The 15,590-nt window shown below is 36.2% G+C and overlaps 1 protein-coding gene across 3 annotated transcripts in view; it reads right to left on the minus strand.

Moving 5' to 3' along the window:
- ENTREP2 (endosomal transmembrane epsin interactor 2) overlaps window positions 1-15,590 on the minus strand; it is a 130,179-nt gene that overhangs the window by 29,028 nt on the left and 85,561 nt on the right. For all 3 annotated transcript variants that reach the window (XM_075764242.1, XM_075764241.1, XM_075764243.1), the window contains one exon: window positions 13,800-13,931. In XM_075764242.1, the coding sequence (XP_075620357.1) occupies window positions 13,800-13,931 (132 nt within the window). The remainder of the gene's footprint in view (window positions 1-13,799; window positions 13,932-15,590) is intronic.

A 15,590-nucleotide genomic window follows, 5' to 3' on the forward strand; every position in this document is an offset into this window, starting at 1 on the left:
CAGAGAACATATGAAAAACAAAATCAAAATTGTTAATACATCATGAGTAAAAACACTCACTATGTAAAGAACATTCTGTAGGACCTAAGTTTGAAAGAATTTTTCAGTCACTGCCAGTGCATAAAACACTTCCATACTATAAAATCAATGCATTGCTTGCTTTGTTTTTTTCCAATAGTACTAAGAAAAGTGATACGAAGGTGTGGATTTATTCCTGCTCCTGTAATTGCATGTTCAAGTGATCTTCATTTGAAGATGGAAATGCCAGCCATGGAAACCAGGCAGACATTAAATGGGTCAACACGTCCTAGTCATTTAATAGCTTACACTGAGCCAGATTTGCTCTTGCTGATCTGGTCAGTAGTTTTCTGTCTTCTGGGCCAGCCCTTCAGCCAGGGGAATAACGAACCAACAGCAAAATACCAGAAGGGCCAACCTCTACCTCACATACAGAAGGTGATCTGGAGAACTCATTCAAATACAAAGTCATATAGACCCACTTAGAGCATTCAAATAGAGGTAAACAGGCAAGTAAACCCCTAGAGATGCAATTAGTTAACAGTGGTGCAAGAAGAGACTGAGATCCTGCCTGTTCTGCTTTCCATAGGTAAACCTTGGTAAAGAACACCAAGGGAGAAAAAAGATCTAGGGTAGAAACAGGACGACTTCACCCCGCTGTTCCAATGTTTATCTTTACCTTCCCATCCTTATGTCCATCCCACAGCTGAAAACCATTGCTCCTTTTCTTCCATAGCTTTTGAGAACAGGCTATTAAACAACAGACTTTTACATCTTTAAACTTTATTATCATGCTTGAAGTCTTTTCCTCCTTTAGTGCATGACATATTAACGTCATTTCCTCCCATCCTTGGCTGCGACCAATTTCCTAGGCCTCTGATCATTTTCATTAATTTCATTTGGTTCACCTCAAGTTGGTCCATATTTTTCCTCAAATGCAGAATCCTAAACTGGGCACAACCAAGGCCTTGCAGATGCTGACTATAGCATAAGGATTATTTCTCGTGCTTTACAAGCCATACTCATCCTTATGCATCCTGCAGTGATGACTGACGTTTTTTGCAACAGTACCTCATTGATTTATCTTTCATCCAACGTAATCCCAGATTCTTTCCTGCAGAACTACTACCCTCTTCATCTTGCTACTAGGTAAGGACAGGAGCAATGTCATAAAGACAAAGCTATTTTTATTGGAGAAAAGCCAAAACCAAAACCTCAATCTCAGTTACACTTCTCTCACATTTGTAAAAAATAAGGCATAAATCAAACCCATTTCATACTACGTGGACAGAGAGAGAAAAAAGGATTATTCTTCCCCCCAGTTCCTTCCTCCCACACTCCAAAGCACAGAGTAAAACCAAGTAATGCTTTCCATTTTTAGTTATTTTTCCTTCTCTACCAGTAATTCTAGAAAACCTCTCCAGACAGTGTCGAACCAATTGCTTTAATTTTTATTCATTGCTAACTATTGTGAAACAACAAAGTAAGTTGACTCTGCAAATACCCTGAGCTACAGCAGTGTCCCAGACTGAACACTCACAATGATCATGACTTCTTTGCTGTGGCTGGAGATTTTTCCCTTGCCCCACACGGGCAGCTGAACTCAGTTTACTATCCAGCATTACGTTTGTTATGTAGGGCAGGGATTACTGACCACAGTAACAATGGCCCTCTTTCCACAGACTCCTTTTCTAGGCTACAGTAGTTAGAGTATTGTTCCCACTGCAATCTTTTCGAAGTCGAAGACACAATTAGAATGTTTCAAATGCAGTGATGCAGAATTTTTATGTATTTCATCAAGTCCAGTAAAGAGCAGATATCTATCAGCCAAAAACATAACAAGACAGCAAAGCTAAACAAATTTGGGAAAGATGTTAAGTTTAAATGTTTAACAGTGAAGGTAGTAACTGAGCAGTGATTATGGTATCCTCACCATTACTAGGTATTTCTTAAAGCAAGACTACTACTTTTTTTTAAAAAAAAACCAAAAACTCCCCCCCCCCAGTCCATTTCAACTCAACCAGGAATCAACCCCCAAACCAACAAACAACCCTGTTCCTCTGCCCAACCCCTTCCACCCCCAAACAAATGTTAATCAGCCTCAGACAGTGTACCATTTTAAGGAATTTCCTCCCTGTGCCCTATAGAACAATAAACTAGGTAATTCATAGGACACTCATTTATTCATTTATGCAGGTTCCAGCTGTAACATGATGACAATTAAGATGTCCTTTAGGAAATGTCTGTGAAAAAGCAGTAACCACAACAGGTACAATCTTAACTCTCCACAGCACCTGGCCACAGACAGCTACATTTACAGGGGTCTAAAGGATAGGGAATCTAGATTAAATACAAAAGCAAGAAGCCTTAGTGACAGACTTTTGGTTGATAACTGCAAGAACTACACTAACCAGAAGACACAACACATGAATCTGTAATGGTGTGAAATACAAGTCTTTGCTCTTCACAAATGGCTGAACCAATCTTCTCCTACATGGTATTTTTGCCTTTTTAAGACAAAAATTGGAATCTTCAGCATGTTTATATGATAATTAATGCTCTGATAGGTATAACATACTATGTAGAATTATCCCTCTGCAGGTTATGCATACAATTTCCTTGCTACACATTAACCCACTAATCACAGAGGACACAAATCCCTTTAAGAGTGGAAGCAGCTGTCAGAATTGCCTGGAAGCAAGCCTAGATCAATTCAGATATATTCCCATAGGATCTAGACAGCATTGCGAGCTGCTTCTCTGTAGCCAGTTATTTTCCCAAGTAGGTCCCTTGGTAAACCTCGTAAGATAAATTTGAATACCGATTTATGAAAAAAGCAAGATTTCATGCTTGTAGTATTCCATTTTTATTGCAGCTTAATAATTACGAAATTAATTGTGTCATTACCTACGTAACTGTTTATCACATTTTTCCTCCCTAATAACAGACACCTTTGACTTAAACTGTAGGCCCCCAAAGGATAATTGTGCATTCTCAAATCTTCTTCACACTATCACCCATATGTCTTTCTTAAGAAGAGAATATCTATTTTTTCTTCTTCTAAAATAATAGTTTCCAATAAAAATCTTAAAACCACACATTTACAAAATAAACAATCACAAAGCAAAAAGTATACTAAACCTAAACTTTTCCTTTATATCTGTTGGGAGTTTACCCCATCTTCAACAGGGATTGCCTTCTCATAGAAACCCTCCCATACTTCCTATGCTTTCTCCTCCACAATAGTCACAGCCACCTTTATGATCCTCTGAATTCTTGAAACAAGCATACTCTTACATCCCTGAGAGTTCAAAACTGACTCAGAAGGAAACAATGCTTATCGCACAAAATCTGTGGTCTTGTAAAAAGTCTCAGCCGGAGGTCCTCAGAGTGAAAGCAGAGTATAAGATCAAAATGAATGTAATTCTTCAGTCTTACAAAGAGTCTGGAGGACCAAGCTCTTAACCCACCAAAATGTTGAAAGCTACATTAGATGCATTGCACAGAAATGTGGCTGTGTGTGGAACAGAAGATGCAGGCATTGCTATTTAGCCCTTTGTAGAATAGTCATCCCGTGTCAACATTTCTCAGAGAGACGGCATTATAAACAACATTGTTTTCAGTGATATTGAGCCCTAAGAACACAGCTGGCAGCAAACTCAAGTAGCTACTAAATTCAGAAAGTAACTTCTATGAAACTGATTCTACCAAGCCAAAATTGTAAGTGGTGTCAGGTACAGCCCTCAGCTCACAAAAATCAAACTGAGAAGCAGAGACTGCCAAGAAAAGAACGTGTGTTGTCCAGGTTAAATGGTGTTGACTGGCTTTTCAACTCCTATTAGTAGGATTCTTATGAAACAAATAATTTGGAAAAAATAGCACAAAGTGCTGTCTCAAACAGAAGGCAGAAACTGTTTGTACCATTTCTGAGATTAAAGATAGTTTAACTACAGAATTCCATGAAATGTTAGTGAGAGAACTCTGGACATCAACAGAGGCAAAAATTACTGTATGAGCTTTATAACCTTAAAAAGGAGGCTAAATGAACCTATTTATGTCCTATTGAGGGGGTGCACACTCATCTAGTAGATGCTCTTAAATATTTATCAACTAGCTATCAAAAGCTAGTTTTATGTGTGTGCGCTCTCTTCCTTTGCTGTGCTTTCTTCAGCATAATAGCTGAAACCCAAATATTAACTAATAATACCATAATGCAAGTATAGAATAGACCATTTGAGTTTCAGCTTAGATAAAAAGAAGCAAATCTTTCAAACCTTACCTCAAAATGAAATTGAACATTTCCCCAGTCTGAAAATAGTAAGTCTATAATCGAGCTAGTAGAACTCAGCATAAAATGCCATTTTAACACTAGACATATTTAATTTCATTTTGAATTTCAGCAAAAAACAAAGCTGGAACTCTCAGTCAGATCTAATATGCAGCAATATATCACGGAACTATGTATTTTAGGGGGTGGCTGAACAGAAACAGACAAGATATTCCTTTTCCCCTCCCTCTTGTTTACATGTATGAAGTCAATTAAGCAGAAATACCTGCCCTTTGGGTTTATGTCTTCTTGTTAGACTGGAAGACAGCCTTATGGGATGTGTCGTCAGGAGGTCATAGAAAATCTGAATTTTCTAAGCTGGTTCTGAGAAAGGGTTTAACATGTTCTACATTTAACCAACATCAGTATTGTTCTCCTGGTGCCACAACTACCTAAACACCACACCTCCTTAAGCAGCTTAACTACCAAAAATACATTGCTGGCTACATGCAACAAAATCATTCAGAAGTTAGGTTTCCCAGTGCTTTCAGATATACAAGCAAGCACTGCTGGCTACGCAAACAGAGTATGTATAGCTAGAAGTATGTAACGGTTTCTTTTGCTTTTTGCATGTTTCCAGAATTATACTGAGCAGTCAGCCTCAGCTGCAGTTTCAGAATACTGTTTTTTGTGGATGGCACCCACGTGAGATACCTGTAACTGCTGCTAAAATTAGGCCGCTATATAGAAAGGTAAAAAGACCCTGAGAACGGGTTGTGTAAACTGCAATTTACAAACCCTGAAGTTCTGTGTGGAAGCCCTGACATCTAAGCAGACAGGAGTCATGGTTTGCATTGCTGTGTTCTATCGAGCACTGACAACAGTCAGCCAAATCCAGGCATGCAGTAACAGTCTCTCTCCAGCAAAATGACAGCTTAATATTTTGCAATGCCATTCTTTTAAAATCCTTGCCCATGGCCCTGTAAAGGGATCTCCAATGCCTTTTCTGGACATGCCATTTGATCATTCAAAACATGTTTACTTCTTGTTAGTGGGATTAAAAGTCTAAAGACTTTAGTTGATGAATGTAAGCTACCCAAGCTGTAATCTTTGCAAATAAGTGTAATTTACAAACTACTTTGCTGCCTACATGATTGTGAAAGTTATTAATAATATTATCTGAATGTCGTATTTCAGTATTTCCATTCTACATTTTAGTTTCTACCAATCATAGTTGTAACAGCTCCTGGCTGTGCTAGGGAAGGAGCAGAAAGGCAGAGCCTCCTTCTGACAAGCCTTCCTTCAGAAAGGAGCTGAAGTTTGACAAAGTATAGGAAGATTGTCTAAATAAAGCTCCTCTCCCACAGAAAACTGTTAGATATCTTGCTTATTTCATAGGCTTCTACATACAAAATTAATTGTGAAAAGAGGGTACCTGCCATCCTCTTCACAACCCTGATTGTATTCCCAAATATCCAAGGATCCTCAACACTTCTATGCCAGTGAGCTCAAACAACATGAAAAACTGTTATGGAACCTCAGTGCCTTAGCTTGCTGAGCCTTCCCCTTCCCTTTGACCACCTTTAGGCATCTGGTCAACCCTTGGAACTCTTGTTCCCACATCTTTAGTCTCTTTCGTTCCTCTCCATCACCAGTTTGCAAGTGCTGCGGAGATAAGCAAATGGCAGGGATTTTTGTGATTGGGGAGTGACTGAAGGCGGAAGACTGAAGAGATGCTGGCGGAAATAACTGTCTCTCAAATTTTATCAAAATTAAGACTACCGGCAGGTAACATTTAAGATAAAAAAAAAGGAAATAAAAGCAAATCACACTCAGCACATCATCCTTTTTTGCTGCAGTCTTAGGAAGACACAACCTACATTTTCAAGTGCACCACTTTTCTGAAAAGTGAGTACATAAAAATGCATGTTCTCTAAATCTGAGACTATGCCCAAAAGCCTACAAAACACATTAAATAGCTGTATTGCAAAACCTGGGTGGTTTTTTTTTTAAATCTGAATGTTTGAAATATTTTTTGTAATATTTTGTATTCCAAAAAGTAGAGTTTTAAGATATAATTCAATGAGAACATCATATGAAAGAAAACATACAGTAATATCCTGAAAAAGCAGTTTATCCTAAAAACTCATTTTCTTTGTTTTCCATCAAAATGCTGGCTGATAAGGCAGTCAGATGTTATTAAACTGGAATAAGGAAAAAATTGGTGATTGATTTATCACTTCGATAACTGTAGAAACAATCATTTAACAAAGCAATTTAGAAGAGCTGTTAGCACATGCAATTACCTGACAGAAGCAAAGAAAATCTCTGGAATGAGATAGAATCTAAAATGAAAAATGACGATGGCACGAGTCCCCCATTAGTGATGGGAGAGGCAGCAGAACCGGGCCTTTTATAATCAAAGGACCGTCACTGCAAGTGTATTCACCCTTCTGAAATTTTGTCCTTCAAAAGGTAATTTGTGCCTCCTATCACAGCAAATATAAAGCAAAACTGGAATACGACCAAGTTGCTCTAAAAGTAAGCCACATCCATAGAGTTCCTTCATCTCAGAAAACAAAGTTGTAACTGCATTTCTTTCTACTATCAGTTGCCTTCCAGAATTAGCTGTAGAAAAGCCATATTAGTCAACCACAGCTGGAATCCAGTTGTAATATGTGTAATAATACATGCATTCAACATTAACAGCAAAAACTCATTCAACATTAACAGCAATGTAATTTTAGGTCTGGAAGGGAAGTACTACATGACTTACAGCAGCCTGCATACAAAACCAGGTAATAAGGTGAATTCCTAAAGAACTTTGCTTCCATATATACAGTATCTCCAAACTCATAGCTATGAAAAAGCAGTAAGATACATTTACCTTTGGAATGAGAGTGTTTCATCTTGTTTGTACACATTTTATTCATCAAATGCATAAAGCACCAACTCAAAACCCAGAAAGTTTCTCTGAAACTTCATTGCAATATGTAACCATCTACTACAAACTACTGTTTTGTAAGGGCTTGAAACAAAGCCAAATTACAACGATCACACCAAAGGACTTCAGCATAAGCCCAATAAAATTATATGCTTCAGGATAATTGTTACTTGGGGAAAACCACCGATGGTCTCGCTTATTTTGTCTCCTTTTACCAAACTATTGCAGGAGCTCCCTAATTCCTTTTACATACCCACTAAATATAGATTAAAAAAAATCAAGTAAGCCAAAATAAAACAAGGATCTCTGGGCATTGTCATGACTCAACTCAAATGCAGACTTTGGTAAATATTTAATCACTCCCTTGCCTCTTCGTATCATAGCAATGAATGGTACTGTCAATTCAGTTACATGCGTGAACATCAAACCAGGGAATTTAACATTCGATACAGACACATACCACACAGATGAAGCACTATTACCACAAAATAGTCATTCTTTCTGTCAAACATTAGATAGAAAATTATCCAGCTGTGCTGCTTACACAGAATTGAGGAATTCTGTTTAAAACTATTTTGCTCTAGAAGGAAACAACGTACAGATCAATGCTTCTTGTTCCCACTTACTTCTCTGTCTTCACGTTTATTTACAACATTTAAAATATTTATCCTTTTTTGTGAAATGTGTTACTTATGTTCATATTACCAAAAAAATAAGTTACATAGCACAAACCTACTGCTTCTTAAGGGTTCCAACCTGTGCAACAACATTGAACTGGCAACTTTCTTTACAAGACACTCACATTTTCGTGGCTCAATAGATTGTTTTCCTGTGGAAATAAAAGGTTCATAGTTTTTGAGGCTCTTAAGTCCTTTGCACTTTTGAGAGCTCAGTCAATATACAATAACAGGAGTAAAATAAGCTTGCTGATGTGTAAAAAGAACACTCTGTAATCAGTAGCCCTGAACACATGGATCTAAACATCCATACTGATCAAGGGCTAAAATCAGCTTCACTTCTGCAATTCTGTGAAGATTATTTCTTTTCTCCTTGATTGACTTCAATTACAGTGCTTCATTTCCTATACTACTGTAACCTGAAAAGAGATAATGAGCAGTAAAGCTTTTTCACCCATGAAATTAGTGTCTGTGTACCTCTTTTATTCATGAATTCAAGGACAACGATCCTTTTAACTCAAATTACAACTTCAGTTCTTCTAACTGGGTATGTCTGAAAACCACCAGAAAAAATAGCTGCTCTAATACTAGGAAGACTCTCTTTGCTTACAAAGAACCAGTTCTGAACCATACAGGTCTCAATTGCACACTGAACTGTAAATGGAGAAATGGCCAATGCTTCATAAAATAGATTTAAGGTATGAAAGTACAACACGGTACACTATTTTACATGGGCCTAAAATACTTACTATATATTTAAGGAAGCAGTGCACAGCTGCTACTTAAGAAAAATAAACTCAAAAAGGTCTTCTCTCCTTGGATGCAAGTCTGCCTATCTCTCATCAACTCAGATGTCTACACTAAATTTAGTACTGGAGATATGTTAGTTAGAGACTCCTGAAAGACGACGGTTCCATAAAATAACTGGACAAGTATGTAATAAGCAGATTCCAGTCATTCAAAGAGGCAGCTTTTCAGCCACGAGAGTTCACAAACGTATTCGCTCATTGCCTTAAGCTAGGAACAAAAACATTCACAAGGAAGGAAAAGTATGAGCAGCCTATACAACTGTTACTTCAAACTTTTGAATATGTGTAGCTCAACTATTCAGACTACAAAGCCCACGCTGAATCGCTCTCTTTTTGGTGGTATCTAGTATGGCAAACGTACTCCGAGCGTACAGAATTTTCGGTTAAGTAAATAACTCCAGCATTTAAAATCTGATAGGAAGTCACTTATTCTACACTGAGCTGTATCCAATTTTAAGCAGATTATGAAGTCTTTTAGGGAAGTCATTCAGCAAAATTAAATATTTTGCATTTGGTCATACAGAGACTCTTGAGGTAAGTCTGTTCTCACAACTCTAAAGAACAGGTCAGGAGTCACCCTCCTCTGTTTCGCAAGTGAAAGCATGTTCTTCCGAATGGAAAAAAAATAAACACATGGGTAGGCTTGGTCATGAGGAAACTCATCAACAATAAATTTGGATTCAAAGGAGAGGAAAGGAAAGATTCACACAGAAGACTGGAAGAACCCCAGGTTACATAAATCTCTATTAATGATGTCTAGCTTACAAACTAATGAATGGAATCAGTAACCTAAAAAAGACATTTGCTATTTATATTGTACTTTAATTTTAGCAGCTCCAAACCAAATATTTATGTTGAAAATAGAGGGGGAGATCAGTTTTTCCCCTAGCCAGCCTGCATTGTCACAAAACCATTCTACAGAAGCACTTTAAGTAAAGTAGGAAGCAATTATTTCAATAGCAAGGTCATAAATGAGCATACAGGACTGCAGGTACTGTGGGCTGTGTAAGCTGTTAAAAGTAATTAAAAATACCCTACTGGTTCATTACTAAACCAAAGCAGCATAATATTCTCCTCTTACATGCAAATATCAGACAGTAATAATACATTACAAAATAATTCAATCTTTTCAATATCTAATTCATGCCCTCAAAACACAATCTCAAGAAGGTAAGCTTTGTTGCACGCATGTCTTTAAGTTTAGGATATTCTGAGTTTAGAAAGAACGAATAATTTTCACTGATAAAAGCTATCGGGAAAATTCAGTCCTCATACTTTAATTAACATCACAAGAGAAACTCAGTGCCGTAAAATTTCATCTACAAACCAACACATTCAGGGCAGACTACTATGTCAGGATTTTATGCTTATTCAGAGGTAACACTGTTCAAAAAGGCATCTCTTTGTACGGGCCTCAACTTGGAAAATACTTAGGATGTTGCCTGAAGTATAATCAGCAATGTAATCCAGAGATGGTATGATTTTATAACTAGGTCTTTGTGTGTTTGTTTACATACGTGTGTGTGTATAGAAAAGACCTATCCTCCTGCATTTTTTCCAGTTTTACCTCAACAAAAGCCAGCTTGCCCAGCAACATCAGATGACTGAGAGACAGTCAAGAAAGTAATACACTGCTGATAAACAATCAATTTAGCCAAGGCGTTATGTAATACACCACTTTTAAATCTTCATCAGTTTGTAAGTCTCTAAGAACTTTTCCAGTGGAGCTTCAGCTCTTTAGTTAATCCAAGCCTACTCCTAACAGCTTTGTGCTCCTGTCCTGTTTTACAGTTCCTTTAATAGTCTACAAACCCTGGCATTTTTGGCCGTAAACAATTTTATGCATTAGAATCACTCCTCTCATGTTTAGACAGAAGGTAAGAGCAAAATGAGCTCAACTGAAGACTTTGTGAGAAAGTGAAAAAACATTCAATTGCTTCCATGCACAAGATAAGGTGTTACATGCACACAATCTATTGGTTCTGGCAAACAATTTATCTCAAGTGACTGTTTTTCAGATATTTAAATAATGAGTCTTTTACGTTTTACCCAAGAGATTTCATATGTTTGACCTTCTAAGATTTTAAAATACCAAGTTCTGTAAGATTACATTAATTGTAAGGTAAGGCAGTCTATATATCAGTAAAATACAACATTCATGCCATAGCTTCATGTTTCAGCTCATCTTTTTCTTTTAGGAATTTTACTGTAAGTAAAAAAGTTATCTTTTTACTGTAAGAATAATGTTATCTTTTCCTCTTCATTAATTTCATATCACAAAAGTAAGTCTGCATAAGATTTAACTAGCAGAGGACAAATGATTTCTAATCTTTCATCCTGTAAAAATTAATTTTTCAAAAATCATTAAATATTAAAAGGAATGTCCTGAGGCAAATTTCTTTGTATAACAGTATCCTCTCCTACATTTGTAAAACCATCTTATATCTTTGATTATAAACATAGTATCTCCTTAAACCAGAGCTTGCCTGAATCTATTATCAGTTTATCATTCACATTCATGAAACTGGACCTAACAGACCTAACAGGCAAGAGTGAATAGTGAGGTACACACACTAGCCTTGCAAAGACATTTCTTTGAAGTATTCATCTTGATTTATATGATTTACTGATATTGCTTGTATGGGATATGAAATTCAGCATTATCAAGTGGCTAACACCAAGCCTAATTTCATATCAACTGAATTCAATCTAAGAGTGAACTCCTGGCATACACAGGACTGGTAGCCACTGTTATTTTTCCTTGTCCTGTTTGACTGACTGGGAACAAGATCAGCCAGGAGATATGGGTGCAATTGTTCTGTTCACAATGCAACTCCCATAGCTACTACCGCTGAAAAAGCATAGATGACTTAGTGGAAGCATGAGATTTTTACCCCACCCTCAAAGAGAAGGAGCATGAAACCTACATAATGTTATACACTATATATACACACTGTAAGTGTACACTATATACACTATAAAGGTGTATAATCTTAACTGGTATTGCACATTTTTTCTCCCTCTGGCTCCCCAAACAATGAGCCCAAGTGACCTTTTGGTACTAAAACATCTGTTCTCTTAAAATCACATTGTAGTTGGTAATTGCAATTCAAGAGGTGAGCCTTGTCACTGTCAGTTGTTTACCTAAGAGCTGTGATCTTTTTCTTTTTTTTTTTTTTTTTTTCCTCTCTCATGGACTTAGTAGGATGCTGTTCTTAAATTTACAGCCAGGAATACAGACCTGTCAAAGCCAAACAGAAAGCAAATGTAGAATTGAAACTGAAAAAGATTTAAGAAACCTTCTGGAAAAGTTATTTTCCTAACTACCTTCTATTAAATGAAAAATTCTGAAGATACTTAATTAAAGCTGCGTTCAGACTATACTCATAGGAACCTCTGTGTTTAAATGAGTCCTCTGCTAGTGCAAGCAAATATGTCATCAATTCCTTTTATAAATGACTGAGTTATATGTTAAAAGAAAGTATACTTTGTACTTCTATTCTGATTGCTGTATTCATTAGAAACCTTACCCTGATTTCCAGCATATGCCACTTCTACTCACTTCATATGCTGACAATGTCCTCAAAGATAAACAGTTCTTTTCTCTCTCATTAAAGTTTACTCTACTGACATATTTACAGCAAGCAACCATATGCTCCCTCAATCTTTATTTTTATAGGATCAACAAGTCAGCTTTTTCTGTACGACAGGTTCATGTTTTTGCATCTGTCACACTTTGAAGAATGTCCTTCTGAGAAGTTTTTTTCCTGCATTACCTTCTCGTAACACATTTCACTGAAACCGCACCACTGAATACGGTCCTGAATTTAGCAGTCAGAGTAGCAGTTATTTACTATTTTTTGACCAGCAGTGTCAAGTTATGCTTCTATTCCACTTACTAAATTCCTGCTATCCACTAAGTTTTTGCTCCCATAGTCTCCATTATCATCCTCCTAAAACCTGAGACAGAACTCTTACTTAATTTTAAGGCCACATCAAACTGGTTTAATTTCTACATGATCCTTATTAGTAGGGGTTTTTTTTTTATTTTTTTATTAAAAAAGCTGAAGAAGATTTAGGTATTTATTATATACATTTTGCAGGATTTCTACTAGTTCTGAACTTTAAAATATATCTTCAAAGATCAATATAACTTAGCATTTTCAGGACTCATGCTATAGTCTAAACCCCTAAGATCCTTACCACATTGAATTTCACTACTTTACTCCATTATATTCTATTAACTTTATTAAAAAATATACTTTCAAACTGAGAGTTACAGATGCAGTTAGTTTTGTTGATCATTAAAATAAAACCTAAAATGAACCAATATCTGTCTCTCAGGTTAAGGATCTTTTCTCTGACCAATTCTTTCACGGATTCCTTCCTGTTTTCCAAACCAGCGTAACACCATGTCTTGCTAGTTTGATGACAATGAAGTGAAACAATGATGTCGATGATTACACTGGGATATCTCACTCACAATATTCTCAATATTTGCTCTCAGTTTTTTATCTGGGCAGCTGTAACACAAAAAGCTACAGAATTTAAACTTCTTATAATATCGCAGAGTAGTCTATAAGCATGTTTCAAGCATTATCCCCAAAGAACATCATCTATTCTCTCCCAAAGTAACTTCCATCTGAAATACTGCTAATACTTTGTGTTAGCAGTACATCATGAAATACTTCATCGTGCTAATTGTGTTTCTTTGCAGTCTACCACAATAGTACTAAACAACACCAACCGCCATCTTTGATTCTAGCTTTCTTGAATAGTAACATGAAAGAATCCAGGATACCTGTTCTTATACCTTCCAGCATCAGTCATAACCAATTATAACTTGTTTCTTAAATAACCTCTAAAAACATAGTTACCTATACAAATACAGGTATTTTTTTACAAAACCATTTTTATGCACAGAAGCACTAAATTCTGTTGAAGATAACTTTTTTTTTTTTTGCATGTAAGAGTGTATGAACCCAGAGAACACCAGCTACTCTTCCTTTCATCACACACTTCTGTCTTGCCAAGTACTCACTACTTAAAACTGAAATAAACTATTAATTCTTCTCATAGCGCACCTTTAGGGTCAGCCTCACAACATTACATTCCTGTAGAGGGTTCAGTTTCAGCGTTTCTCCCAAGTTACTGCAGCCTGATGTTTGATGCTGCATTTCACAGCAAACACAGACACCATCACTATCAAATTTAATCTGTGGAGGGGAAAAAAAAAAAACCAAGGTCAGAGAAAGTATAAATTAACAAAAATACACTCCCCCAAAATTATATTTACACTTATTGTGACAGTAATGACTACTATATGCAAAATGAAAATCTCTATGCAGAACCCCCTGAAGCAGAATGCCTTCTATCGGCTAATATAAGCTATAAAACCAGGCAAAATACAGAAAGAGGATACAATACCAAAGAAGAGTGTTACCTTTTATGTGCCTCTCTGAAAAAAAATTGCTTTCCAGAGTACTGGAAACCAGCGTAACTCAACTGAATAAACATCAATTCATACCCAATAAGGAAAGACAAAAAATAATAGAAAAAAGTCAGAAAATATATGAAGCAATTATGATCACAAATGTAACTTATACTTACACATACATGGAGAAACAATTACAAAAGAAACCATGACATACACTTGAAAAAAGAGAACACAGCATAAAAAAAGTGGAGGAAGTAAGTGGTACATGTAATCTCCTATATATTTTTACTTTGGAATAGGTTTGCTCTCTCTTTTCCTAAGTTCAGTTTGTCTTGAATACAATTAGCATTCAACGCTTTTACGTCTTAAAAAAGCATTATGCATTCTATCCTTCAAAGACTTGCATTAAAGCATAACTTGCTAAGAATACTGAACTCTGATCATTCTCAAAAAGTAAATTAAAGTTAAGATATCTATGAGTGATTCTATAATAAACCCATTCAGCTCAAAGATAATATTCGTTATACTGATTCTGACTTCCTCATTTAAACAAAAAACAAGCCCAAACAAAAATCCCCAAACCAAAACCCATACCCATTCTTACTACTTCTAACAAAGGCTTTTTAAAGTCAAAATTTAACTCCGTACATGTTTCTACCTAGCCTGTTAATATGAACTGTCATCGCTTTAAATTTTCTCAATTGGGTATTTCTGTACTTTCTCTGTTCCCATTCTGCAGGTTATTTAAAGGGCTAACAATAGGATACAATACCTTACTTCTCCAGGTCACTAGTTGCAATTCAATCCGGGTCAGTATTGAGAAAAGTAATTAGTATCACATGGGAGTTCCTTGAACTATGAGTTTAAAAATACCAGATCCCAAGAATGACACTTTGAGAAACTTGCATGGCTTTTCATGTAAAGAATAAAAGATTCAATGTACCATTCAGGCATACTTCATCAGTCCTGTATTTCTCAAGTAAAGATGGAAGCAGAGTGGCTGGATGGTGAGAAATCCAAATCACCATGTTACTTACTCTTTTACATTAAATAAAAAAAAAGTTTAAATTTAATTTTTCCAGACACAAATCCACAAAAACATTCCAAATGCAAATATGCATTTAGTATTTTAATTCAAATTCTCCCTAGGATGTTGCCAATTTCCTGAAAAAAGATAGATAGTAACATTCCTTGTAGAATTACCTTGCACAGCCTTATACGTAGAATCATTTCAACAGAATATTTTCTTACTGCTAAGACCTTAAAGAATGTTTAAATTGTTCATATTACCTTCATGTATTTAAATATATATATATATATATACACACACACACATATATTTTAGTGTCACCCTTGTCAGGCTTATCTAGTACTCTCTGCTTACATCTTACATGCTGGTGACCAGAACAGCAGTTGTAAGAGCAGAAATAAGAGTCCA

Source organism: Balearica regulorum, chromosome 12, assembly GCF_011004875.1.
Source record: "Balearica regulorum gibbericeps isolate bBalReg1 chromosome 12, bBalReg1.pri, whole genome shotgun sequence".
Lineage (NCBI taxonomy): Eukaryota > Metazoa > Chordata > Aves > Gruiformes > Gruidae > Balearica > Balearica regulorum.